Here is a 25884-nt window from a genome sequence, read left to right as displayed (position 1 = left end):
GGAGCCCAAGGCCCCGCGCGGCCCCACGCCGAGGGCGCCAGGCCTGCCTAAGAGCCGTGGCGCTGGGAACCCGGCTCCCCCTGGGCCGGGAACCTGATAACCAGCTCCAGCGCCAGCACGAGGGGCGCTCAAGGTGAACGCGCCGGGCCCGGGGTCCGCCCCCGGCCCGGCCCGGCCCCGCCCCCTCCCCGGCCCCGGCCCCGCCCCCACCCCCGGCCCCGCCCCGGCCCCGGCCCCGACTTTCGGGCAGCCCTGCCCAGTCCCCTGTCCCGGCCCAGCCCCTCTCCATCCCAGCATGCCGTGCGCGGCGGCGGCGCGCGGGCGCCTGGGGCGGGACTTCCGGCGCGCTGGAGCGTCTTCCGGCCGTGCGTTTGTGGCCGTCCGGCCTCCCTGACATGCAGGTGAGCCCCGCGGCGGCCGGCCCCTGCTCCTCCTCCTTGCACGGCCTCAGTTTCCCTCCCGCAAAGTGGGCGCGCCGGGCAGCGAGGCTCGGCCCCGGGCGGACGGGCGTGGGGTCGCGGGCGACGCCGGGCGGGTGCGTGAGAGAGAGCGAGTGTGTGAGGGGGCGTGTGAGAGGGTGTGAGGACGAGGGTGAGAGAGGGTTGCTATGAGAGCGAGGGTGAGCGAGGGCGAGGGCGGGGGTGGAGGGCGAGTGTCGACGGGGGCGCGTGTCGGGGGGACCGCGAGTGGGAGGTGGAGCGCGTGCGCTAGGGCGAGCGAGCCTGAGAGCTAGGCGCGCTGGGTGGAAGGGGCCTGAGTGCGCAGCCAAGGGATGTGGCCGGCGGGTGAGGAGTGTGTGAGCTCGCGCCTCGCGTGGCAGAATGGTGGCCATTGGGTCCCCAGGACCCCCGGGGGAGCAGAGGCAGTAGGGCTCCAGGCGGGCCGCCCTCCCAGTGAGGGGCACGCGGTCCCCGTGAAGGGAGGGCGCATCAGACGCGATCCCACCCACCCTTGGTTCAGCCCCAACCCTTGAAGCTTCCGTTGCTGACTGTCCAAACTGGAGGGTGACCCGCCCGCCCGTCCGCCTCGACTTCCTGGGCTCTAGTAATCTCTCAGACTCCTAGCTACTTGGGACTACAGGTATGCGCCAGCGCACTCAGCTAAGAAATTTTTTTTTTTTGAGTTTCACCCCGTCACCCAGGCTGGAGTGCAGTGGCGCGATCTCGGTTCACTGCAACTTCCGCTTCTGGGTTTAAGGGATTCTCCTGCCTCAGCCTCCCGAGTTGCTGGGAGTACAGGTGCACACCACTGCACCCAGCTAATTTTTGTATCGTTTTTAGAAACTGGGTTTCATCACGTTGGCCAGGCTGGTCTTGAACTCCTGATGTGGTGATCTGCCCGGCAGAAAAATATTTTTTGTAGAGACCAGGTCTGGTTGTGTTGCCAAAACCAGTCATGAACTCCTGGCCTCCCAAAGTGCTAGGATCACAGGCCGGAGCCACCATGCACCAGTTAGTTCTTCAAAACACAACAGAACAGGAGTTGCCAGTGCGTCCATCACAGAATAGAGTTAGCTCTGATTGGCTGCTGTCGCTCTACACATGCGCACACATGCACAACACATGTGCACACATGACATACACATGTGCTGGGCTGTGACGTAAAGTGCATTTCTTACTGCTGGTCTCCATGAAAAGCATTGGAAAGCCCCTGCTGTCACTCCCATCATTTCCATCAACACCACCGAGGAGGTCCTGGACCTACGGACTGGGAGACAGGACAGTGGGAGCAGTAGCGCTCCACCTTATCTTGTTACAAAGCGGTTTCTGGGACCCCTTTGGGTGACCAGGGTCGGGGCCTGTGTCTCTTCATAACACAACACATTCCCTTTGTGTGCGGGGCCGTTCTGCCCAAGGGAAGGTCATTGGCATTTGGGGAAGAAACGTTTTGATGCAGGAACCCAGTGTGTGTGAGCCTGGGAGTCTGTGTTATGTGAAGAGCATGATGGAGAGTGTCCTCACGGGCCTCAGAGCAGAGCAGCCGGTGATCAGTGGGGAGCTGGGGAGGTACCAAAGCCCAGACAAAGGCCTGGTTGCAGTGTGAGCACCCCTCACACACACACACCGTCTCCCTGGGGCAGTTGTCTGGAAAGTTCCATGGCAAGTCAAAGAAGCAGCCCAGCATTTGTGAGCAGCCTGTATCCAAGCACTTCATCACAGAGCTGGCAAGTTAAGTGCGAGTGGACAGAGGCAGTACCCTGGCCTTGTGCTCAGTTAGGTTCTCCTAGTGCCCCGTCTGCTGGACACATGCTGGCAGGACTGTCTTCCTCTTCCACCCTTTCCTCTTCCCTCCCTGAAATGTGAAATCACAGGTTGGGGGGCAGGGAGGTCATAGGCAGAGGAGCCACTAGGTGGTGGACAGTGGCCCTGTTTCAAATCTTCAGGACAGCCAGTAGGGGCAGAGACCCAGCCCCATAGTGGTTGGTCACTGGGTACCTGAGTGTGCCCTCCAATTACTCCTGGGCCAGTCCCCTGGAGAACCACCGTTTGGTTTTTCATTCCTTTCCTTCCTCCCTGACCCAGATTTCCACCCAGAAGACAGAGAAGGAGCCAGTGGTCATGGAATGGGCTGGGGTCAAAGACTGGGTGCCTGGGAGCTGAGGCAGCCGCCGTTTCAGCCTGGCCAGGCAAGTGATTCTGGGCCGTCTTCCCTGTGCCATGGCCAGAACCCTCCCCACCTTCCCTGGGGCTGTTGCTGACTCAGACCAAGCCTCAGCTGCAGCAGAAAGATAGTGGGGCTAGTGGGAGGTGGCAGCAGGCTGCTGCCCTTCCTTCTGATTCTGGGATGTATCACTGAGGAGAGGGGCTGGAGAGGTTGGGGGTTGGGGCAGAGGGTGGTGATCTGTGCCTGGGCCTTCTTATTCCCCCTGCACAGCCTCTTGGAACTGCCGTGGCTGTTCAAGCACTCACTGCCTTTGCCTGTGGCTCCATGTACTGGGTGCTGCTGTGCTTGCCCTGAGAGTTCCCTTCCTAACTCCCCATAAGCCTGCAGGTCAGGCTGTCTTGTGGCTCCCTGCCTCCTAGGTGGGGGAGCTTCACTGGTTGACCTTGCTCCAGGAGCGTATTCTTTCTATGCAGGTGTGTTGTGGGTGTATTGGGTACCAATGCGTGCAAACTCCCTGCCTGGGGGCAGCCACAGTCTCCTCAGTCTGCACCAGGAGCACCAGTCTCACCCAGGGAAGAGACAGGACAAAGTGGGGCAGCGTGTGCCTCTGCAGAAGAAAGCAGATCAAGGGGACGGTTTCAGAGGAAGTGAAAACAGGTTCCTGGCCAGGAAGTCTTTTGGGTAGGAGGGTAGGCACTGTGGTAGGCCTGGCTCTGGCAGCATCTTCTGACAGGTGCACCTGCCTGGCTGGGGTTCCTGGAGCCTCTTGGGCCTGAGCTCCCATATCCTCAGGAGCCTGTGACCCAAGGGGAAGGCCATGTGCCCAGCTGCTGGGTAGTGAGTTGGGCTGAGCTCCCCACCTGTCTAGACCACCTCCTCAGCTGGTCTAGAGGGGTCTGTGCTGCCAGAGCTGTGAAACTAGCCAAGAGCTTCTTCCCAACAGTGTCCCAAAGCTTCATGAAGGACCAACAGCCTGGCTGGGCTATGGTGGTTGTTCAGCTCCCCCCGCCACTGCCCCCAACCCCAGTGAAAGAAAGTAGAATCACTTTTTTTTTTTTTTTTTTTTTTAAAGACAGAGTCTCATACCGTCACCCAGGCTGGAGTGCAGTGGCACTATCTCGGCTCACTGCGAACTCCACCTCCTGGATTCACACCATTCTCCTGCCTCAGCCTCTCGAATAGCTGGGACTACAGGCGCCCGCCACCATGCCTGGCTAATTTTTTGTATTTTTAGTAGAGATGGGGTTTCACCGTGTCAGCCAGGATGGTCTCGATCTCCTGACCTCGAGATCCGCCTGCCTCGGCCTCCCAAAGTGCTGGGATTACAGGCGTGAGCCACCACACCCGGCCAGAAAGTAGAATCACTTTTGTTGGCAGCCCCTAGAACCTAAACGTGAACTGTATAGTAAAAGTTTAGTGCAGGAAGACCAGAAGATACAGATAAAGTAAAAGAGAAGAAACAGAATGACCAGCAATTCCAGATCGCCTGCTCATTTATTTTTTGTTTTGTTTCTTTGTTTTTGAGACGGAGTTTTTGCTCCTGTTGCCCAGGCTGGAGTGCAATTGCGCGACCTCGGCTCACCGCAACCTCCGTCTCCTAGGTTCAAGCGATTCTCCATCTCAGCCTCCCGAGAAGCTGGGATTACAGGCATGCGCCACCATGCCCAGCTAATTTTGTATTTTTAGTAGAGACAGGGTTTCTCCATGTTGGTCAGGCTGGTCTCGAACTCCCGACCTCAGGTGATCTGCCCGCCTTGGCCTCCCAAAATGGTGGGATTACAGGCACGAGCCACCGCACCCAGGCTACTTTTTTGTTTTGTTTCTTAAGCTTCCACGTTAAGGGCACATCGTTTGCTTTTTACCACCCCTCCGTACATGCTTTCTCTGTAGGACTGAACTATGTAAGTTCTGTCTTGTAGAGTCTTCACTGACTGGCACATCATGAGCATGGCAGTGCCTGTCTGTGTTCCAGCATCTGGGAGAGCCAGGTCCATGAACATCCTCATGTTTTCAACGTATGTGGAAAATCCCCCATGGCTGGGCGCGGTGGCTCATTTTGGGAGGCAGGCAGATCACTGGAGGCCAGGAGCTTGAGACCAACCTGGCCAATGTGGCGAAACCTCATCTCTACTAAAAATACAAAAACTAGGCGGATGTGGTGGCACGCGCCTATAATCCCAGCTACTCGGGAGGCTGAGGTAAGAGAATCGCTTGAACCCAGGAGGCGGAGGTTGCAGTGAGCCGACTGCACTCCACACTCCAGTGTGGTGACATAGCAAGACTCCAACTCAAAAAAAAAAAAAAAAAGGTCCCACAGCCGGGCACAGTGGCTCACACCTGTAATCCCAGCACTTTGGGAGGCCGAGGTGGGCAGATCACCTGAGGTCGGGAGGTGGAGACCAGCCTGGCCAATGTGGTGAAACCTCGTCTCTATTAAAATACAAAAATTAGCCAGGCGTGGTGGCGGCTGGGATCCCAAAGTGCTGGGATTACAGGCATGAGCCACCGTGCCCAGCCGGGACATTTTTTACTGGAATGTCTTTTCTTGATCTGTGAGATTTATTTGCATGTTATGAATAGATTATGGGTAGAAATCCATTGTCAAGCGTGTTCCAAATATTCTTTCTGGTTTATTATTTGTCTTCACATCTCCTTCTTTATTTCCTGAATGAAAGTCTTATATTTGTGTGTAGTTCTACTCCAGTGGTATTTTCTTTCCTAATCTCTCCCATTGCTCATATAGCTGGAAAAGCCTTCTCCACCCTGAGATTGCATAAATAGGTGGCTATATTTTCTCCTAGTACTTACGTGGCATCACCACCATCATCGTTATTATCGCAGGCTTCTCTGAGCCTACGGTTTTTTTCTTTTTTTTTTTTTGAGATGGAGTCTTGCTCTGTCCCCAGGCTGGAGTGCAGTGGCACGATCTTGGCTCACTGCAACCTCTGCCTCCTGGGTTCAAGCGATTCTCCTGCCTCAGCCTCCCGAGTAGCTGGGACTACAAGTGCATGCGACCACACCTGGCTAATTTTTGTATTTTTAGTAGAGACGGGATTTCACCATGTTGGTCAGGCTGGTCACGAATTCCTGACCTCAGGTGATCTGCCCGCCTCAGCCTCCCATTAAGTGTTGGGATTACAGGCGTAAGCCACCACTCCCGGCCCAAATATTTAATTTTTGTAGGATCTCACTATGTTGCTCAGGCTGGTCTCGAACTCCTGGGCTCAAGTAATCTTCCCACCTCAGTCTCCCAAAGTGTTGGGATTACAGGCATGAGCCACCACGTGGCCCAGCCTGTGGCTTCATTATTTTACACTTAAGCCCTACCATGGTTTGGCTTTCTTTGGGTTTGAAGGAGGAGGTGGGAACCAATGCTTTCCTAGATTGCCAGTGGTGGTCGGGGCGGCCTTGGGCTGTGAGGGGAGGGTTCTATGGCTGATGGTGAGGAAGCTCCTTTCTGGGTGTCTAGGAGGAACTGGTGGCTCAGTCAGGAGGCCCAGGAGTACTGGAGAATAGACTGTGGCCGCCACAGCTGGTCCAGGGCAGGGCTCTGTCCCAGTGGGCAAGGCCTCACCCAGTGCATGAGGACCCAGGCCCTCTTAGAAGAAAGTGGCCCCATCAGCAGAGGGGTTGCCCATGTGCTGCATTTCTCTGCCGGTTGTTTGAATGTGCTCTGCTCTCCCTGCAGCCCTCTGGACCCCGAGGTTGGACCCTACTGTGACACACCTACCATGAGGACACTCTTCAACCTCCTCTGGCTTGCTCTGGCCTGCAGCCCTGTTCACGCTACCCTGTCAAAGTCAGATGCCAAAAAAGCCGCCTCAAAGACGCTGCTGGAGAAGGTAAGGGTGGCCTGGGGACTTGAGGTGACTGTACTGGCTGAGGGCTGATCCATCATCTTCTTCTCCTTTCTGTCCACTGGGGCCTGTGAACCAGGAGGCTCGAGGGGCTTGGCTTCTCACAAAGGCACCTGATGAGCCCGCAGCCGGTGGGTGGCCTGTGTGGTTCTGGGGCTCTGGCCAGTCAGCACCTCTGAGTGAGCAGCCTCTGGAGCCAGGTTTTGAGGACAAGCCCACGTGGGGCTTGTTTTATGTGCTGGTTGCCAGTTTCCATCCTCTACCTCTTGCGTGAATCACCTGCATCTTCATCTTGCTGTCTTTGTCGTGGCCTTGAGCTGTGTTTGCCTCATGCTTTTTGGGACATTCCCCGGGGATGGCCCTGGGGATGGCACCTTCAAGGGTGTAAACTCATAGAACCACCCCTCAGCCCCAGCAGTCCCCATGCCGCTGGCCAGACCCTGCCACAGGACTGTTCCTGAGACCTAGTCCTGGACTGGCAGATGCTCTCTCTGTGCTGTATGGGGGCAAATAAACCATGCAGTGGACATCTCTCTCTCACGGGGCCCCTTGGGGCGAGGTCAAGGGGAGGCTGAGTCAGGCCACAGAGTGTGGGCAGAAGAGACAAGTTGATAACTGGATGGAAGGTTTCCAGGAGCAGAGGTGGAGTAGGGGGAGGTGTGACATGGCAGGAAAAGACTCGCATTGGCGGGGGCGGTGGCAGGCAGTGGTTGGCCAGCATGGTGGCGTGTGCCTGGCATGTTCTTTTCTTTTTTTTTTTGAGATGAAGTTTTGCTCTTGTCGCCCAGGCTGGAGCGCAGTGGCGCGATCTTGGCTCACTGCAACCTCTGCCACCCAGGTTCAAGCGATTCTCCTGCTTCAGCCTCCCGAGTAGCTGGGACTACAGGCGCCCGCCACCACGCCTGGCTAATTTTTGCATATTTAGTAGAGATGGGGTTTCACCATGTTGACCAGGCTGGTCTCCAGCTCCTGACCTCAGGTGATCCACCTGCCTCGGCCTCCCAAAGTTCTGGGATTACAGGCATGAGCCACCGCACCCAGCCCACCTGGCATGTTCTTGTCCAGCAAAGTGTGTGGCCCTGGAGTGCCCGGATGGGTATCAAGTGGCCAGAGCTGGTGCAGACCGCCCACCCTCATATGCAAGGAGGGAGCCACCATAGCTGTCTGGCTGCCTGCCTGCCTTCCAGCCCGGAGCAAGGATGGGAAAGGCCCTGTACAGTCGGTCAGTGTCTGTTGACGGCCAGAGCGCTTCTGAATTGAGTTGCCTGCTGTGGCCTCGATCCTCAACATACAGGGTCTCCGGGTCAGCAGCACTGTGTTGATCCAGAGACTCGGCTGCTGGCTGAATGGAAGGGACTTGCTGGGTGGGGCTCTGTGCTCTACACTGAGGGCAGATGACTGAGGCTTTTCTCTCACTCCGTTTATTTCAGAGTCAGTTTTCAGATAAGCCGGTGCAAGAGCGGGGTTTGGTGGTGACGGACCTCAAAGCTGAGAGCGTGGTTCTTGAGCATCGCAGTTACTGCTCGGCAAAGGCCCGGGACAGACACTTTGCTGGGGATGTACTGGGCTATGTCACTCCGGTAAGTTGGGGCCCTCACAGTGCAGAGGGAGGTCCTGAGGCTCAGGCGGGCTGCCCTGGCCCCGTGATGGCCTCTTCTGGCCAGTCAGTGATGGGGGTCTATGTTCAGATCTCCCGGAGCTGCCACTGCTGTGAGGCTACAGTGGGAGAGATGCCATTCTGGAGATGTCAGAGTGTAAGGCCTTGGGGGTCTCTCCAGGGGCTTGCTGTGATGATCTCTGTGGGTTCCCCCTGAATCCAGAGGTGGGCTCTCAGGTCGTCTGGGGTCAGGAAGTGGGTGTGCAGAGCCAACCCTGGGCCAGGGAGGGGTGGGTTCTCACACCCAGCCTCCTCTTCTCTTGCTGTTCCCAGCTGCCATCCTGCAGCAGTGGTGTGCACTAGCTCCAGGCGGGGCTTGAGACAAGCACCAGTCACTTTTGGTGAAAGGGATGTGGTGGCCTGGGTCCCAGGCTGTGAGTGGCAGTCCAGAGTAGGAGAAGGATACCCCAGGCCAGGAGCTGATGTCAGTCCGGGCTGATATCTGTCTATACTGGCCAGCCCTGGGCACGTCCAGAGGCGCCAGAATGACAGCACCATGGTGAGACAGGTGCTCATTCACCTGTCCTCCGTCTGATGCCTCCATCTTTTGCCAGTGGAACAGCCATGGCTACGATGTCACCAAGGTCTTTGGGAGCAAGTTCACACAGATCTCGCCCGTCTGGCTGCAGCTGAAGAGACGTGGCCGTGAGATGTTTGAGGTCACGGGCCTCCACGACGTGGACCAAGGTTCTCATCCTTCCTGCTTGAGTGTGCTTGCCCCACAGGCTGAAAAGAGTGTGAGTGCGAGAGCAGGGGTGTGTGTGTGTGAGTAGGTATGTCTCTCTTTGTGGGTGTCTGTATGGGAGTGTGTGTGAGTCTCTGCGTGATTTAAGTGTGAATGTGAGTGTGTAAGTGTGAGACTGATGTGGGAGAGAAGAGATTGTGAGTGTGTTGAATGTGACTGTGGGTGTGGACATGTTTAAGTGTGAGACGGTGTGAGTGTGAGTGTGGTGACCGTGAGGCCCACGCCCTCACCCCTTGGGGCCCAGCCGGGAGAGCAGGCCCATGGTGTGGGCTGGTGTGCTAAGTGGGAAGGTGAGTGGAGCAGGACAGGCCTGGTAGAGGGGGTTTCTGAGGTGGTCGCCACTGTGGGACCCTCTGCAAGGCCAGGTTGGTGCCTCGGAGTGTTCCGCCCAGCTCTGCGCGTGGTCCAGGTGGCTGTGAGGGGGGCCTTCCCTGGCACTTCCGGGCTGCACGCAAGCGTGTGCGGGACAGGCTCTGCAGTGACTCAGGCCGCCTCTGGGCAGCAAAGGGCACAGGCCGTTGGCTTCTCCTCCTCTGTCCCTCTCTTAGCGATTTTCATTCAGTGCCAGGGAGGAGGGTGGGGTTCAGGCGGAGGCTGCCTCCCGATGGCACATCCTAATGACGTCTGCCCGAGTTTACATGGCGGCGCCTTGCATTTGGGCTCGGACAGAGAGAAATGGCAGGGGAAGTGTTAGGCGGTTTTGGAGTTCCGAGAGCAGGAGTGGTTTTCCCTGACACTGAGAGAACCGTGGGGAGGTGATAGAGAGTTGGGGTCAGGAAGAGACTGTGAAGAGCCAGCCCTGGGCCAGGGAGGGGTGGGTTCTCACACCCGCCTCCCCGTCCCTGCCCTTCCCATTGCGTATTGTGCGGCTGCCACATTTTCCTCCTCAGGTAGGCTGGGTCTTCCAGTTGGGCGCACGTCCGTGTGTTGACTGTCCCCTCCATGTCCCACAGGGTGGATGCGAGCTGTCAGGAAGCATGCCAAGGGCCTGCACATAGGTAAGTCCGGCAGACCAGGAGTGGAGGCCCTGATGGCTCGACCTGCGAGGGTGGACAGGTGGGCGCTGGGGTCTCCACATGTTCTGATCACCCGGCTGTGCTGCTGCGGCACAGGTTACTTTGACTGCTCAGAGATGAGGCTGGCCCTGGCCTGGCATTCACAGCCCTTGGTCTGGCTGGAGTCCTGAGCTCTCCTCCCGACACAGGCTGTGGCCCTCCAAAGCCAGCACCTCCTTGGCCAGTGGCATTGCCCTCATTGTTCTCCCTCCCATTTCTTCCTTTATTCACCTGATGAGTCCTATCAGAGCAGCTGGGGCCAAGCCCTGGGCTCGGCCTGAGGGTGATGCTGACCCTGGCCCATCTGTGCCCCTGTAGCTCACGGCTGGGGAAGGGGGGACATGTGTCCCCACGTCCAGTGGCAGCCTCAGAGGCGGTGGATTAAGAGCATGAGTTGCCAAGGGAGAGACTCTGGGGTATGCTAGAAGCAGGTGACAGGGCTGAGCTGGAGCAGCCTCCCTCCTGTAGGGTGGGGCCACTACCATACTGAGCCCTGTGGGGAGCTGGTGTCAGGGTACCAGGACTGTCAGCGTCTGCTCGCTCCTTCCCCACCACCCCTCCTCTCCAGCCTGTGAGGCTCTAGGACATCCTCTCTGGACCTGTGGCTGCTCCAGGCCTACTTGCTCCTTCCCCACCCTCCCTCCCTCTCTAGCCTGTGAGGCTTTGGGACATCCTCTCTGGACATGTGGCTGCTCCAGGTGGCCTCCCTGCCCCTCACTGTCTGGTCTCACTTCCCTCTGGAGGCCAAGGGGATGCCGTTTTGAGACAGCAAGCAGCAGGGGCCCTCCAGCATCTCCCAGTCACGGCCCCTGTGTGTGTCTATTGCCCCTGCAGTGCCTCGGCTCCTGTTTGAGGACTGGACTTACGATGATTTCCGGAACGTCTTAGACAGTGAGGATGAGATAGAGGAGCTGAGCAAGACTGTGGTCCAGGTGGCAAAGGTGAGGCCTGTGTGCTGCTCCAGCCTCTGAGCACAGCCCTCCAGGTCCCACCTGGCCGTCTGGCTGGGCCTCCCGTGAGGCCTCCACTCGGCTTTTCTGGCTTCTGCCCTGGATACCTTCTGGTGCAGCCCCCATCTTCCAGGGAAGGCAGCATCAGCCAGGCTCAGGCTGCTGTTCACTTTCTTGACCACAGGTCTTCTGGAGGTCCCAGACATGGGAGACCTGTCTGCTGGGCCAGGGTTCTTCCCTTGGGCAAAGCCCAGCTGCCTGCTACCCTCCTGGGAGGGGACCCAGCCCTGCTGGCTGCCAGTATGCCTGGGCCTCGGGTCAGGGAGCCCCCAGGCCCCCGGGGTGGGATTGGGGGAGGTGCATGGGTGGGCAGGATGCATAAGAGCACTGGCCCCTCCACTTCTGTTCCTCTGGGACCCCCCACACTTCCTCCTTCAGACAGGCCCTTCTGGGCATACAGCCGAGGCTTGGGTTTTGCCTTGTGAGTGACCAGGCCACAACCTGACCACGTGGGCCGAGGTGGCGGGCTTCTTGTCTTTCCACCCATCCCTCCTGGGCCTCCAGGTCCTCCTTACCTGTGACTGCTTCTTTCAGAACCAGCATTTCGATGGCTTCGTGGTGGAGGTCTGGAACCAGCTGCTAAGCCAGAAGCGCGTGTGAGTGGGCACAGGTGGTGGTGGGTGGCCCTCCTCCTGGCCCTGGTGTTTGAAGGAGGCTGGAGGAAAGGCCAGGGGTTTGGGGAGGGCCTTCCTTCCACAGTCCCTGTGCCTGGGGTGGGGATGGGGCTGCACAAAAGATGGACACCTGCTCAGAAAAGTGGAAGCAGCCTGTGGCAGGCAGCCAGCTCTGAATGCATTGCTGCACCAGCCCTGATGCCTCTCTTGGGTGGTCAGAGGAACTCGAGGACCCTCATTCATGAGGACTTGGCAAGAGAAAGATGGCTTGGATGGTGACAGCAGGTTGAGCTTGGACACAAACAGAAACTCCTCACTGAGCTTCAGGGAGCCTTCCTGGGGGTGTCCCTGAGCATGGCCAGGACCTGTGGTGTGGGCCGCCATGGCGGCCTCTGGGAAATGCCTCCCAGGCCCGCAGGCTCTGCAGCAGTCCCCTCCACCGGGAGGCGGCCACAGCACTCCCTCACGCCTCCTTTTGCCACATCAGAGCCCAGTCCGCCCATGACCCTCGTGGGTTCCCACTCCCTGTGGGCCACGTGACCAGGAACGGAGGGAGTGATAGAAAGTGCCATGGCTCCCCCGCCTGGCCTGGACTGGACTGACCACAGCCCTGAGGAATGGCCCTTCCTTGGTCCTGCCCAAGCAGCCCTGCCAACTCACCTGAAACAGCCACCTTCCCTGTTCTGCCAAAGTGGGCGACTGCCCCACAAAAGATAGCAGGGGGACAGTACTGCTGCCCAGGATGTTGGTGGGGGCGTCCTCGACATGCTCAGGACAGGTGGACTCCTCTCACTCCACTGGTTGCAGCGAGCGAGGCTGGCGCGGTCTCCACTGCGGGTGCCTGGACAGCAGAGTCCTATGGCAGCTGTCCAGCCCTGCAGCCTTCTGTGCGAGCCGTGGGTTCTGGAATCAGCTCCCCTGCCCCCACCACCTGAAGTAGTTCTGGTTGTGCTTTAAGAGCCCAGGCCTGAGCTCAGGCTCCATGGTGTCCCCTGCAGCAGCCATGGCACTTTCATCCCATTGCTGCTGTGGGCAAAGGAGCTACATGTAGGTCCAGGCTCTGCCCACCCGGGGCAGCGTCCCCACACAGATCTTAAGCTTGAGGGAGGGAAGGGACATTGTTGAGGCATAGCCCATGAGGGGTAGGGCAGGATTCCTGCCCAGGGGCTCAGAGGACCCTCGGCCTGGAGCCGGTACAGGCCCTGCCCCTGTGGGTGGCTCCAGCCTCTGCAGCCCCGCCGATCCTCCCACTGGGCTCTGAAGGACTCACTGCCTGGGAGGCAGCAGTCCAAGGCTCTTCCCAGAACTGCTCCCAGGCCCAGGCTCCAGAAGAGCCCTGGAGTCCTGTTTCCTGGTGCCCAGACCCCCACACCCTCCGCCAGCACCCCTCAGTGTGCTCCCCCACTGGATCCTGGTGCCCAGACCCCACTCCCTCAGCCAGCACCCGTCAGTGCGCCCCCCACCAGATGTGTCCAAGAGGCTCCTCTGTCTGCTTCCCTCCTGGGAGGCCTGGCAGCAGCAGGAGGACAAGGAGCTGCGTGAAGGGAGGCTGGGAGGGGCACTGCAGTGGGGGTAAGGATGTCTGCAAGGCTGTGGGGAGCCTGTTGTCTGCGCAGCTCCTAAGGGGCCCCAGCTTTGCCGGAGGATCAGGTGCCTGCGTTCCTGGCTGAGGGACAATCCCAGGCCCTGCTTTGAGGGGTTCCTTGCTGAGCAGTGGGCAGTGGACCCTGCCGGGGCTGACCTTCCATTACCCTCTGAGGAGAGGGGTGTCTCAGCAGGAGACAGAGTCCGCCAGCTTCCAGCCTTCTCACTAATCCTGGGAGAACGGGTCTATTAATCAGAGATTTACCATAACTCATTTCCGTTTCATAGCATTAGGTAGGCAGTGAGATGGCACCAGAGGCTCCTCAGGAGATAGCCTCTTGTCTAGGGTGGAGGCTGGGGGTGCTGAGACAGCCTCTTGTCTGGGGTGGAGGCTGGGGGCGCTGAGACAGCTTCATGTCTGGGGTGGAGGCTGGGGGTGCTGAGACAGGCTCGTTGTGTCTAGGGTGGAGGCTGGGGGCACTGAGACAGCCTCATGTCGGGTGGAGGCTGGGGGTGCTGAGACAGGCTCGTTGTGTCTAGGGTGGAGGCTGGGGGCACTGAGACAGCCTCATGTCTGGGGTGGAGGCTGGGGGTGCTGAGACAGGCTCATTGTGTCTGGGGTGGAGGCTGGAGGCACTGAGACAGCTTCATGTCTGGGGTGGAGGCTGGGGGTACTGAGACAGGCTCGTTGTGTCTAGGGTGGAGGCTGGGGGCGCTGAGATAGCCTCGTCGTGTCTGGGGTGGAGGCTGGGGGCACGGAGACAGCCTCGTCGTGTCTGGGGTGGAGGCTGGGGGTGCTGAGACAGCCTCGTCGTGTCTGGGGTGTAGGCTGGGGGTGCTGAGACAGCCTCCTGTCTGGGGTGAAGGCTGGGGGCACTGAGACAGCCTTGTTGTGTCGGGTGGAGGCTGGGGGCGCTGAGACAGCCTTGTTGTGTCTGGGGTGGAGGCTGGGGGTGCTGAGACAGCCTCATGTCGGGTGGAGGCTGGGGGCGCTGAGACAGCCTCGTGTCTGGGGTGGAGGCTGGGGGTGCCGAGACAGACTCGTTGTGTCTAGGGTGGAGGCTGGGGGCACTGAGACAGCCTCATTGTGTCTGGGGTGGAGGCTGGGGGTGCTGAGACAGCTCTGTGTCTGGGGTGTAGGCTGGGGGTGCTGAGACAGCCCTGTGTCTGGGGTGTAGGCTGGGGGTGCTGAGACAGCCTCCTGTCTGGGGTGAAGGCTGGGGGCACTGAGACAGCCTTGTTGTGTCTGGGGTGGAGGCTGGGGGCGCTGAGACAGCCTCATGTCGGGTGGAGGTTGGGGGCGCTGAGACAGCCTCGTGTCTGGGGTGGAGGCTGGGGGTGCTGAGACAGGCTCGTTGTGTCTAGGGTGGAGGCTGGGGGCGCTGAGACAGCCTTGTGTCTGGGGTGGAGGCTGGGGGTGCTGAGACAGCCTCATGTCAGGTGGAGGCTGGGGGCGCTGAGACAGCCTCGTGTCTGGGGTGGAGGCTGCGGGTACTGAGACAGCCTCGTGTCAGGGCTCCCGAGGGGTCATTAACGTCAGGGTGGGAAGGCAGGAGGCAGTAGGGGGGTTGCTGAGCGGGCGTGGCTGCAGCAGGGGAGGACGGTTGGGAGCAGCCTGCAAGCACCTCGTGTCCAGGCTCCTGCAGGAAGGTGGGGAGCTGAGGGAAGGTGGGGAGCTGCCAGCATGGCAGGGGCAGGCAGTATCCAGGCTGCTCAGAGCAGCTTGGCAGATTCCTTTGGGCATTCTGTTGCCTGGGAGCTGCCTCAGCACAGTCCTGCCTCCGACCACCACTTGGGACCCCAGCCCCCAGGGTGCCAGGCCCACGGCTGGGCTCTGCAGGTTCGGTCCCATGCACTGGGCCCTGGACAGAGGCTCAGGGGCAGCTTTTCCTGCAGAGTTTGTTGGCAGTGCCCTTAGAAGGGATGTTGCTGCCTCTGGTCCCTCCTGAGCTCTGGATCAGCCCCTTACAGTTGTCCCCATGCCCAGAGGGGCTATGTTAGGGGCGCTTGGAGCCACCAGTGCCAGCAGCTGGTAGTATGAGGGGGTCTGTCATGATGAGCACTCCGGGCAATGCTGCACCACTGTAGCTGCAGCTCACATCGCCTCCGGGGCCCATGTTGTCTCCTGGGGGCCTGGGTAGACCTGACTCACACCTGTCCTCCTTGAAGGCCAGCTCTGGGCCACACCGTGAGCCTGACTGTGGGTGGACACCCAGGCTCCCTGGGCCCCTCACAGAGTGGCTGGGGGCACCTTTTGGCCCTCAGGTCTGGTGTGGCCCTGGAGGAAGGCCATCCCACCACTATCCTGGGGAGCTGTGGGTACCTGCAGACAGCATAGAGCCCACAGGCTGGGAGCCAGGCAGGAGACCCCCAGGTAGGGTCGGCTTCCCCAGGCATCTGGGCAGGGCTTACTCTGCTCACTTTGCTCTGGTGTTTCAGGGGCGGGGGGCAGCACCCTCCTTGACCACCACCTCTAAGTGGTGCACAGTGCGTGACAGCCTCTGGTACCCATAGAGTTGTGGACACGGCTGCAGAGGCGTGAGGACGGGCTGCCCAAAGACACTGCCTCCCGCCGAGGACTGTGCCTGCATTGCAGCCGGCAGAACTAACACCAGATGATCTGGGCCAGAGTTACCCAGGAATTGACGGGGGCTTAGCTTGGAAAATGACAGTCCCACTTGGGCCATGTCAGGGAAACAGGAGCTGCCACTATGCAGCAGTTGCATGTGCCAGGCCCTGGTCCTGGCACCATTGGGAGCAGCAGGGCTTCTGGGTACTGGCTGAGGAACCGTCACCTCGTCCTGACCTAACCCGGTTCTCACCGAGCCCCACAGAGGCTTGTGCTGGAGCAGGGCGGGACCTGGGGCCACCAGGGGCCGGCTCTTGCCCCACTCTCAGTCCTCCTGTCATCCCCTAAGGGGTGGGTCTCCTCCCTAGATGGGGCTGCTCCCAGGGGACTGCAGCGTGAGAGTGACAGTCTCCTATGTGCGGTAACAGCCAGAGCCTGCCCAGTGTGGACGCATCACCCTGACATCCGGAAACCCAGCTTTGCAGCAGCATGTGCTGCAGGCCAGTTTCTGCAGAGGCCACCTGCTGGGTGGACTCATGGGCACCAGCGTGTGCACACGGCCGGCTTGGGGTCCTGATGGCTGCTCCTGGGCCATGCTAGGAGGGAGGCTAGTGCCATCCCTTGGGGGACACTGCCAGCCTGCTCCGAGATGCTCCTGCCTTCTCCACCTCCAGGGGCCAGAGGAGGCCTAACTGCTGCTCCCTGTCTCCTGCCCTGCCCGGTGCCCTGCCCTCTCCTTCCCTGAGCTACACCAGGCAGGTGGGGCCCTTGGAGTGCCCTGCGGCCGCCCTCGGGTCAGTGTCCTGGGCCTGCTGGGGGCCTTTTCTCACCTGGTGTGTATTTTTTTTTTTTTTTTTGAGACAGAGTCATTTCTTCAGCCCAGGCTGGAGTGCAGTGGTGTGATCTTGGCTCACTGCAACCTCCACCTCCTGGATTCAAGTGATTCTCTTGCCTCAGCCTCCTGAGTAGCTTGGATTACAGACACGTGCCACCACACCCGGCTAATTTTTGTGTTTTTAGTAGAGGCCGGGTTTCGCCATGTTGGCCAAGCTGATCTGACCTCAGGTGATCCGCCCGTCTCGGCCTCCCAAGGTGCTGGGATTACCGGCGTGAGCCACTGTGCCCAGCCTTTTTTTTTTTTTTAACCTGCCATGTCTTTAGGTGTCTGAAGTGTGATGTGGACACGTGAGGCTGTCTCTGGTTGTTTGAGCCCCTCTTTCTGGGGGTTCCTGGGGTACTGCACAGGCCCCCACTCTAGGGGGGCCCACTGGGGCATGAGATAGTGTTGTTGGGGCTACATCCAGAGATGGATAGGAAGTTCCCACGAAGGGACCCACCTGCCCTGCTGCAGGGTGTCAGGCTGGGGACCAGCCCCACCCCTCCCTGAGGCAGCAGGTGTCACAGAACCCCGGGAGAGTCCTTAGTGCCAGGCGCTGCTGACCCCACCTCTCGGTTCTTGCAGGGGCCTCATCCACATGCTCACCCACCTGGCTGAGGCTCTGCACCAGGCCCGGCTGCTGGCCCTCCTGGTCATCCCGCCTGCCATCACCCCCGGGTAAGTGCTGCTCTTGAGGTGTGGGGGTGGCTGTGGAGGGCTCTGGGGTCGGGGGCAGCCAGTGCAGGGTGTCGGCCAAGGGCCCAGGCCCTCCTGCTCAACACCCAAACCTCATCCCGTCTGTATAGAGGCTTCAGCTGCCACACACACTCTGTGCCCCTGTGCTGGGCACAGAGAAGGCTCCAAGTCAGCACGTGAGTCCCAGGGCAGACCTGGGGGCCAAATGGACAGAAGCAGGCTGGGTTGGGGAGTCACAGAGCCCAGGCAGGGCTGGCTTGGCTGGGGGCATCCCAAGGTGTCGAGGCAGAAGTCCCAGGGCTCTGCCCAGGGCAGCCCCTCAGGCAGACACTGGGCTTTCTGGCCCGCCACTCTGGAAGACTGCCAGCCCTCTGCACCTCTGCAGCCTTCTCTCCCTCCAGAGGCAGAGAGGTGACTGCGGGCCACTCGCTGTGTGTGGTTGGGTGCACCCCCAAACCTGAGGTTGGTTAGAAAGACTCACAAAAGAGCCAGTTTGTGCTCACAGGAGGCTGCCACCCTGCAGATGCCTGTCCCAGCACAGGCCGTCCATGCCCTCAGGGTAGCACCCCTGGCTAAGCAGGCAGCTTGGTGGCCTCCTTCACAGCCTGTAGGCTGCTGAGGGCCCTTTGCACGGTCAACCGACTTCTCTCCAAGCTTTCCAGGGCTCTCCGCTGATCAGTGTGGGCTGCAACTGGGCAAGGCAGTGCCGGGACAGACACAGCAGCATGTCCTGCAGACCAGGTTTCAGACCTGTGCCCCTGGTCCCGCTGTCGTGGCCAGGTTCCTCCCCTGGAGCTGGGGCAGGCTGTGCTTAGACCCTTCTGGCTCCCAGTACAACGCAGTTGCTAGTTCCTGGTGGGCTCAGACTGATCCTTTGATGGAAGACCCTGGAAAGTGGAAAGCAGAAGGGGTGCTGAGGGCTGAGCTCTGGGAGCTGCTTCGTGCATGGCCTGAGCTTCTTGCACATGTACCCAGCAATGTGCAGACAGAACTCCCTCTGCCTGTGACCAGGTGTTGGGGGTCCTGTCCCAGACCGAGCCCTGGGGAGCTTCCTGTCTGCCGCACTGCTGTGTGCGCTGGCCCCTCCTTCTCCCTTATGTGCCAGCGGGGCTGACCTGTGGGTGGTGCTGGTGGGGTGGGGCCTGGCTGTGCCTCGGCGGTTCTGCTCCTGCAGCCCAGCAACCTCAGCCTCCCCGGCAATAACGGGCCCAAGTCCAGGGCTGGGGTCTCACCTGTGTCCCGGGTTTGGGGCCCCCATGCAGCATCTTTTTCTTTTCTTTTTTTTTTTTTTTTTTTTTTGAGATAGAGTCTCACTCTGTCACCCAGGCTGGAGTGCAGTGGTGTGATCTTATCTCACTGCAACCTCTGCCTCCCAGGCTCAAGTGATCCCCCACCTCAGCCTCCTGTGTAGCTGGGACCACAGGCACATGCCACCGCACCTAGCTAATTTGTGTTTTTTGTTTGTTTGTTTGTTTTTTTGTAGAAATGAGGTTTCGCCATGTTGCCCAGGCTGCTCTTGAACTCCTGAGCTCAAGCGATCATCCCACTTCGGCCTCCCAAGCCACCGTGGCCAGCCTTTTCCGATGTGAGACACTAATGTCTGGCCTGTGTTCCCAGGGTTTGAAGGGGGCTGGCAGGGGCTGGCTGTGAGGACACGTCCTTCCTGAGCTGACAGCACTGTCTCAGGTGGTTGGGAGGACTTCGCAGGCCTGGGGCTGGGAGAAAATTCCTCGGGGTGGCAGACACTCCTTGTCCAGAGGCCATGGGTGTGGCCACCTCTGTGAGGCACTGATTTCATGGGGCTCCTGGGTTGCCCTTTGTGCTTAGGGGAGCTGCAGAAGCAGCCATCGGTGGGGACCAGCTCAGGAGCCCAGGTCAGTTCTTGAGGCTGGGGCAGAGGACCAGGTGCCTGACTTCTGCTGGTGGCAGCCTCTGCCTGAGCTTCTGGCCCTAGGCAGGAAGTGGGCAGTCGGAGCTAGGCCAGGTCCCTGCCCCTCATCCCACAGCAACCAAAGCTCACAGCTCCATTTCCATGGTGCTGGTGGGGGTTGCAGCTGTAGGGTGGGATGCACGCCAGGGCTGTGGACACTGTGACCAGGCTGGGGGCGGGGCCAAGGCCTGCAGTGGGGGTCCCCGGGGAAGTCAGACCCAGCTGGGCGGAGGGCTGGGCACTGCTGTTGTGCGCCTGCTCAACTGGAGCACAGGGCTGTGCCCTCCCAGTTGGCGGGGCCAGTGAAGGTGCTGAGGCTCCCGTGGGTTCTCCCGAGGCTCTGGCTGCACCCCCAGAGGTGAGGAGGGCTGTTTTATCATCTGTGTTTATCCTTCCCCTCATCCCACTCTGAGGGAAGAGCAGCCACTGCAGAGAAGCCTCATAAATCCCTGTCCCTAGCGCTTTTGCAGCGGAACGTAATTATGCTTGTCATTCACCTCACAAGAGCTACGCTGCCAACACACAGGCTCTCTCTTTCCAGGGGCGTTGTCCATGGAACAATGGCCCCAGGAGAGAGGTCTGTGTGCTGCAGGGAGGGGCAGGGAGGGGCACCCCCAGTCGCCAAGTGCAAATTTATTGTGTCCTTAGCAGACAGAGGCAGCCCTAACTCAGCTGCCACAGACCCCAGGGTGTCTGGTCCTGGAACTGAGCACTCTGCTGACTTCCATCCCTGCTCCCATGGTCACAGTCTCAGCGATGGAGGAGACCCAGGGTCAAAGCCACAGCGTAAACCCCACAGGCCAGTGGGACCAGCAGGCTGTCCCCAGGTGCCCATGTGGTGGTGCCATCCTTAACATGGGAGCAGAACCCTTGGGTCAGTCTCTAGTTGACCCCTTGTGTTTTCTGGGCATCCTTAGGTACTGGGACCCCCTTGGGTCCAGGGAGCTGACGTCAGGAACCCAGGAAGGGCTGGTTTCCTTCCTGGGCCCTGCTGGCGTCATTGCTGGCCTTGTTGTTAGTGGTCCACTCTGAGGTGGGTGGGGCCACGACCCTGGCCATCTCCTCCAAGCCCCATGGTTTAGGGCAGGTCATCACTGTATGTGGAGCCTGACTCAGCCGTCAGAGAAAGGTAATGCATGGGGGCGCCATCACCGGATCCCCAGCAAGCACGTTTGCACAGAGGCCCCTGCTCCCATCACCCACCTGCCTCTTGCCTGCAGCCTCGGCGGATGGGGCAGGCCGCGTGCTGACAGTGTGTGTTGAGGCCTCTGGGGGGGACTGTAGGCACCCCATGCAGTGTGGACGGGCCGAGGTCCAGGCTGAAGTCAGGCCCCAGAGGGCTGAAGGGTCCTAACCGGCCAGTCAGGGAGCGGGCTAGGCCTGCAGGCTGATGGACAGTGGAGCAGCCATCGTGAGGGGTGAGGGTGCCGGTAGCAGCAGACGGGGGCCAGGCGACCCAAGGCCATGGGGAGCAGGTTCAGAAATCTCTGACAGGTGGGCAGAGTGGGAGGGGAGCTGTGGGTGGAGGAACAGCTGTGGGCACTGGCTGCTGGGGGCAGATGCCCTGAGTGTGGGAGGTTGCAGGGACAGTGATGCCAGCATCTGTTAGGGTTGGGGAAAGGTGTTCCCTTGGACTGCTGTGGGGCGTGACAGTGATGCCACCATCTCTGTTAGGGTTGGGGACTGGCATTCCCTCAGGGCTGCTGTGGGGCCTGGCTCTGCAGGTAGCAACTGTAGGGCCAGGCGGTGTGGCTGGCAGGGACTAGGGACCATAGGCCAAACCCACGCCTTCCTCACATTCAGCCTGGAGGGAGGTCAGCTGAATGGACGTCAGAGACTACGGCTCTTCCCTGCTGGGTGGCTGGAAGATGAGAGTCTAGGGAGAGAGGGAAGCTAAGCCCACAGGTTCTGGTAGCTGGAGTACAGGAGCAGGGAAGAGATGGGCCCACCCCAGCAGATGGCGGCAGGAGGGTTTGACGTGGAGCCGACGTTCCTTTTGCCTGGCGTCAACTGCAGTGATGCAGATGTCACCCGGAGATGGCAGCTGGTCGGCCGAGGGGAGAGCGGGCATCTGCCACGTGGGCCCAGTGTCAGGACCAAGGTGGGTGGGTGGGGATTTCAGGGAGGTCGCAGGTAGAACGTGAGAGTCGTGCTGTGCTGGAGGGACGGTGTGGGTACATGGCAGGACACTGCGGGCTCACTCGTGTCACCGTCTCCCCTCGGATCTGAGAGGACGCTGTTCTGGAGGCCGCAGCCACCCCGGCCTCTGGCAGCTGTGGGGTCCGCGTGGCTGGAGGGACCTGGTCAGGCCCCAGCCTGAGATTGTTCAGTGTGAGGCAGCCAGCTGGGCAGTGCACCCCCAGGGCCCTGGGGCACAGAGCACCAAGCTGGACAGGAGGGGGAGGGGCACTGGCGTTGGTGTGGCCTGGGGTCCAGTCGAGGCCGAGTAGGCACTCACCTTGCATGCCCGCTGCCCGCATGGGGCCCACCCAGGACATGGCGATGGGAGGGCAGGCGGCTGGCTGTGATGAGTTCCTTTTCCTTCTTTCCTTCCTCCCGGGGCCTTTGTTCCTCAGAAATGAATTCAGAACACGGTGTTTTCGGTGTAAGCAGTAATTCCTGTTCATCGGAAGTCACGCTGCGTCTAATCCGTGACAAGCTGTTACCTCATCGCTCAGCCGTGGTGATCCCCTCTTGTCCGGGTGCCACGGGGCACGGAGACAAATGGCTCCGCTGCCGGCTCTCGCGTGTGTCTGGGTGAAGGGCGCGGGCTGGGAAGGACATCTGGCAGTGGCCCCTTTGCAGTGTTTCTTGCGGGTAGGAGGAGGTCCACATTCCCAGGTGGTCCCCAGGGCCAGCGCCAGGTAGGGGGTGGCAGGACCGGGGGCACAGGCCTGGTGCCCTCCCCTCTCTCTCCCACTGATCACCACCGTGAGCTGCTTCTGCCTCTGGATGGGGCCTGCTTTGTTCCCTCGTGTTGTGTTACTACCCTTGAAAGCGTGAGGACCGTTCCTAGCCTGTGGCCGTGGTTGGTGCCCAGCTGTAGCAGAGTTGTTGGGTCAGTGGGCAGCTGCGTGAGCCCCGAAGGGAAAATGCAAGCTGTGCCACATGCATGTCACATGTCAGCATGCTGCACTGAGGGGCGCGGTGTGGAGCCACGTCCCCTGGCAGGACTGCCCCTTCCTGCTTGGGGATGTCGTGGGCTGCATTTCTGGTGGACGCATGGGGGGCATTCGTGGTTTCTGTGCCACATTCTGTAGCTGGTGGGAGCCAGATCCTGGACACATGGCCTCACCTAGCAAGGCCTTGTGGAGTGAAGCCAGCTCTGCCAGGAGTGCCTGGTGCGGCCAAGGCTATGAGGTGGTGGAAGGCACAGCGCCCACAAGAGGGACAGGGGCGTTGCAGCACCGTGGATGTGGGGGAGGCACACGAGCCCGGCTCACGGCAGGACCCCACATGTCTGATAGCAGCGTGTGAAGCAGGACTGGGTGCTCGGAAGGGTATCATGGGCACAGGGGAGGGGTTAGACTGTGGGACAGGCCCCTGCAGAGTAGAAGCTGTGGCTGACAGGGCTGCCATGAGATTGGCGAAGGAGGAGCCAAAGGGACAGGCAGTCATGCTGGCCATGGTCCTAGGTGCAGCAAAGGCCCAAGTTAGAAGCAGAACCATGGGGCACGTGAGAGGAAGGAGTGACTCTGACAGACACAGACAACTCTGACCAGGATGTGGGCGCATCAGAAGACGCCACAAAGGAGCGAGAAGACCAGCTTCTCGCCAGGAGGAGCGATGGTGCCCACGCCACTGACCAGGAGCACATGACCACCTGAGAGAGCTAGAGGGAGAGAAAATGTGAACACGGTGGTGGGAAAGCAACGAGGGGCTGTGTGTGGAGATGCGCGCCTGTAATGCCAGCATTTGGGGAGGCTGAGGCGGGAGGATCGCTTGAGCCCAGGAGTTTGAGAACAGCCTGGGCAACATAGTGAGACCCCATCTTTATAAAAAATTTAAAAATTAGCTGGACATGGTGGCACCTGTGGTCCCAGCTACTCGGGAGGCTGAGAGGAGGAGCTTGAGCTCAGGAGGTCTTGAGGCTGTAGTGAGCCAAGATTGTGCCACTGCACTCCAGCTTGGGCAACAGAGCAAGACCCTGTCTCAAAAACAGAAGAGAAGAAAAGAAAGAAAGCAACAAAGACCCCAGAGAAAAGCGGGCAGGAGACCTGGACTCTGAGCCACGAGAGGCCACAGTGGATGCGTGCATGGAGCCGATGGGCAGGCCGGGAGATGCTCAACCACGTTATTCCTGAGAGAAGCACAAATGAAAGCCACGGGGAGATCGCGGCTCGGGGGCAGCCAGGCTGGGATGGAAGCAACACAGCCAACGCTGCCTGGCATCTGCCACCAGGACCTGAGTGATGTGGGGCTGTGAGCCGGGGGGCTCTGTGTGTGAGGGGCCAAGGAGCCGCCTGGGACCGACTCGGAGAGGCGCTGGCAAGCCCGAAGCCCGCCTTCCGGCAAGGCCTCTTCCTGGTGCAGTCGGCACCTTTTTGCTGCGTCCTCACATGGCAGAGAGCTGTGGTGTCTCTTCTCACAGGGACACTGACTCCACCGTGGGGCCCGTCATCATGGCCTCGTGTAGCTCTAATCACCTCCTAAAGGCACTATCTCCAGAAACCACCGCATCAGTGGTTAGGGCTTCAACATAACCATTTGTGGGGACCCAAGCACCCTGTCCACAGCGAGACCGATTCATCGATTGTCTTGCTCTGTTGCCCAGGCTGGAGTGCAGTGGCATGATGAGGGCTCACGGCAGCCTCCACCTCCTGGGCTCAAGCCATCCTCCCACCTCAGCCCCCCAAGTAGCTGGGACTACAGGCACACACCACCACACTTGGCTAATTTTTTAATTAATGTGGAGACAGAGTCTTGCTGTGTTCCCCAGGCTGGACTCCAACTCCTGAGCTCAAGAGATCAACCTGCCTCAGCCTCCCCAAATGCTGGGATTACAGGTGTGAGCCATCACACCCAGCCATTTTTTCTTTTTGAATCAACTAAAAAAGGCAAGAGGATTGCTTGAGCCCAGAAGTTCAAGGCCGTAGTGAGATGGGATCGTGCCGCTGCACTCCAGCCTGGGTGACAGAGACCCCATCTCAGAAATAAAAAAGAAATGACCTTGGGTGTCGGTGAGAGGACCTGGGTGGAGGCCTCGGCCCAGAGGGAGGTTGCAGGGCAGGAAGGGTCCAGTGGACAACTGGATTTGGGGCTGAGGTCTTAGGGGCACCTGGCTATAGAGAGGGGCCCAGGCACTGAGGGAGGCCACCGGGAGTGATGGGCATAGTGCTGGGAGGTGTTTGTCAGGGATCCGGGGAGGCTGACCGTGCCTGAGTGGTGGGGCTGGCAGGCATCAGGAAAAGAGGTCAGGGCTGAGGGGACCATGGATGATGCTCCACGTACCTGCAGGCCGGGACAGCCCGGGGTGGACAGACTCTGGGGCCTGGGCCTCTCATCGTGCCCAGCAGAGGAGAAGGCCCAGACCTTGGTCCTGGTAGACTCAAGGCAGGGGCTGGGATAAAACTGCACATCTGGAGAGGGGCTCCTCAGACCTGCCATGTGGGTCCAGGGATCTGCAGGAGGTGTCGGGCCCTCAAGCCCCTGACAGAAGCCCCAGCACTGAGGCCCTTGGCGTGGTCCAGATTTGGGAGCCCAGTGACCCTTGAGCAGAGGAGGGGTCACAACTGAGGGAGATCAGGGCCCACAGCCTCACTGCCTCACAGGGACCCCCCCTCACTTCAGTGCATGCTGCTCCTCCGGCTGCGTCCCCCATGCTGTTGTCCTATGTTCTGCTGCCGTGGGGGCCCTCGGCTCCCTTGGTGTTGACCTTTGTGTACTGCTCCCGTCTCCCCTTGGCTTATAGATCTGGGTGTGGAGGGGCCGTAGGCCAGCACCCAGCTCTCCCTGGGCCAGGCGGGAAGGCTGCCCCAGGAGACACTAGTCCCCAGTGGATCTAGGTCAGGACGGAGCAGGTCCCCAAGGGAGGGGCTGCCGTCCAGAGATGGCCCAGGGGCCAGGCAGACAGAGCAGGGCCGCTTCCTCTGCAGTGCCCATGCCACAGTTGTCCGCAGCTGACCACCTGCCCTGGTGCCCTGTCCCCCATGTTGGGGAATGTGCCACACAGCCTTGCTCCATCCCTGGGAGCCAAGCATTTGTCCTTCCCGTCTACCTGCTGAGGTCCAGTGAGGGCTCTGGAGAGCCTGGCTGGGCCAGGCCGACCCTGAGTGGGCTTGAGGGCTGCGTCCCAGGAGCTGGCTCTGCTTTCAGGGAGGCTTTGCTGCAGACTCCGGGAGGGGATGCTCCTGGGGGCCTGGATCAGTCACCTCCATCTCAGCGACCCCAGCTCTCGGGAGTGGCCCATCCTCTTAGCCACTCTCCACTGACCTTGCCCCTCCATGGGCAGCCCTGGCCCAGGTCTCCCTGCTGTTAGGTCTGTCATTCTCAGCTGTACCCTGGTCTCAGAGAGGTGTCTGGGCCCCCATGACCACATCCCCCTGTGTCTCCCAGCCCCCAGCCTCTGTGACCCCAACCAAGCTGCAGGCTGTCCCCACCCCAGGAGGACACTTTTCCGCTTGGGAAAAGTGACCCAAGTCCCCCACAGCCAGCTTGCTCTCACCCCAGCTGAACCGCAGCTGGGG

General features: G+C 60.1%; 1 protein-coding gene across 10 annotated transcripts in view; it reads left to right on the top strand.

The window, feature by feature from the left end:
• Positions 1 to 301: 301 nt before the first annotated feature.
• Positions 302 to 25884, top strand: part of CHID1 (chitinase domain containing 1) — a 40500-nt gene continuing 14917 nt past the window's right edge. For 2 of the 10 annotated variants that reach the window (XM_063670663.1, XM_063670664.1), the window contains exons 1-10: positions 341 to 401; positions 2523 to 2626; positions 3078 to 3261; positions 6293 to 6446; positions 7892 to 8041; positions 8673 to 8805; positions 9817 to 9861; positions 10753 to 10859; positions 11463 to 11524; positions 17158 to 17250. In XM_063670663.1, coding sequence (XP_063526733.1) covers positions 3104 to 3261; positions 6293 to 6446; positions 7892 to 8041; positions 8673 to 8805; positions 9817 to 9861; positions 10753 to 10859; positions 11463 to 11524; positions 17158 to 17250 — 902 coding nt within the window. In that variant the 5' untranslated portion in view covers positions 341 to 401; positions 2523 to 2626; positions 3078 to 3103. Of the gene's footprint in view, positions 536 to 2522; positions 2627 to 3077; positions 3262 to 6292; positions 6447 to 7891; positions 8042 to 8672; positions 8806 to 9816; positions 9862 to 10752; positions 10860 to 11462; positions 11525 to 17157; positions 17251 to 25884 lie in introns of all 10 variants that reach the window. The other 8 variants (XM_054439014.2, XM_063670666.1, XM_063670662.1 and 5 more) reach the window with 6 other exon arrangements.

This window comes from Pongo pygmaeus, chromosome 9 (genome assembly GCF_028885625.2).
Source record: "Pongo pygmaeus isolate AG05252 chromosome 9, NHGRI_mPonPyg2-v2.0_pri, whole genome shotgun sequence".
NCBI classification, from domain to species: Eukaryota; Metazoa; Chordata; class Mammalia; order Primates; family Hominidae; genus Pongo; species Pongo pygmaeus.
This window is presented reverse-complemented; position numbering and strand designations above follow the sequence as displayed.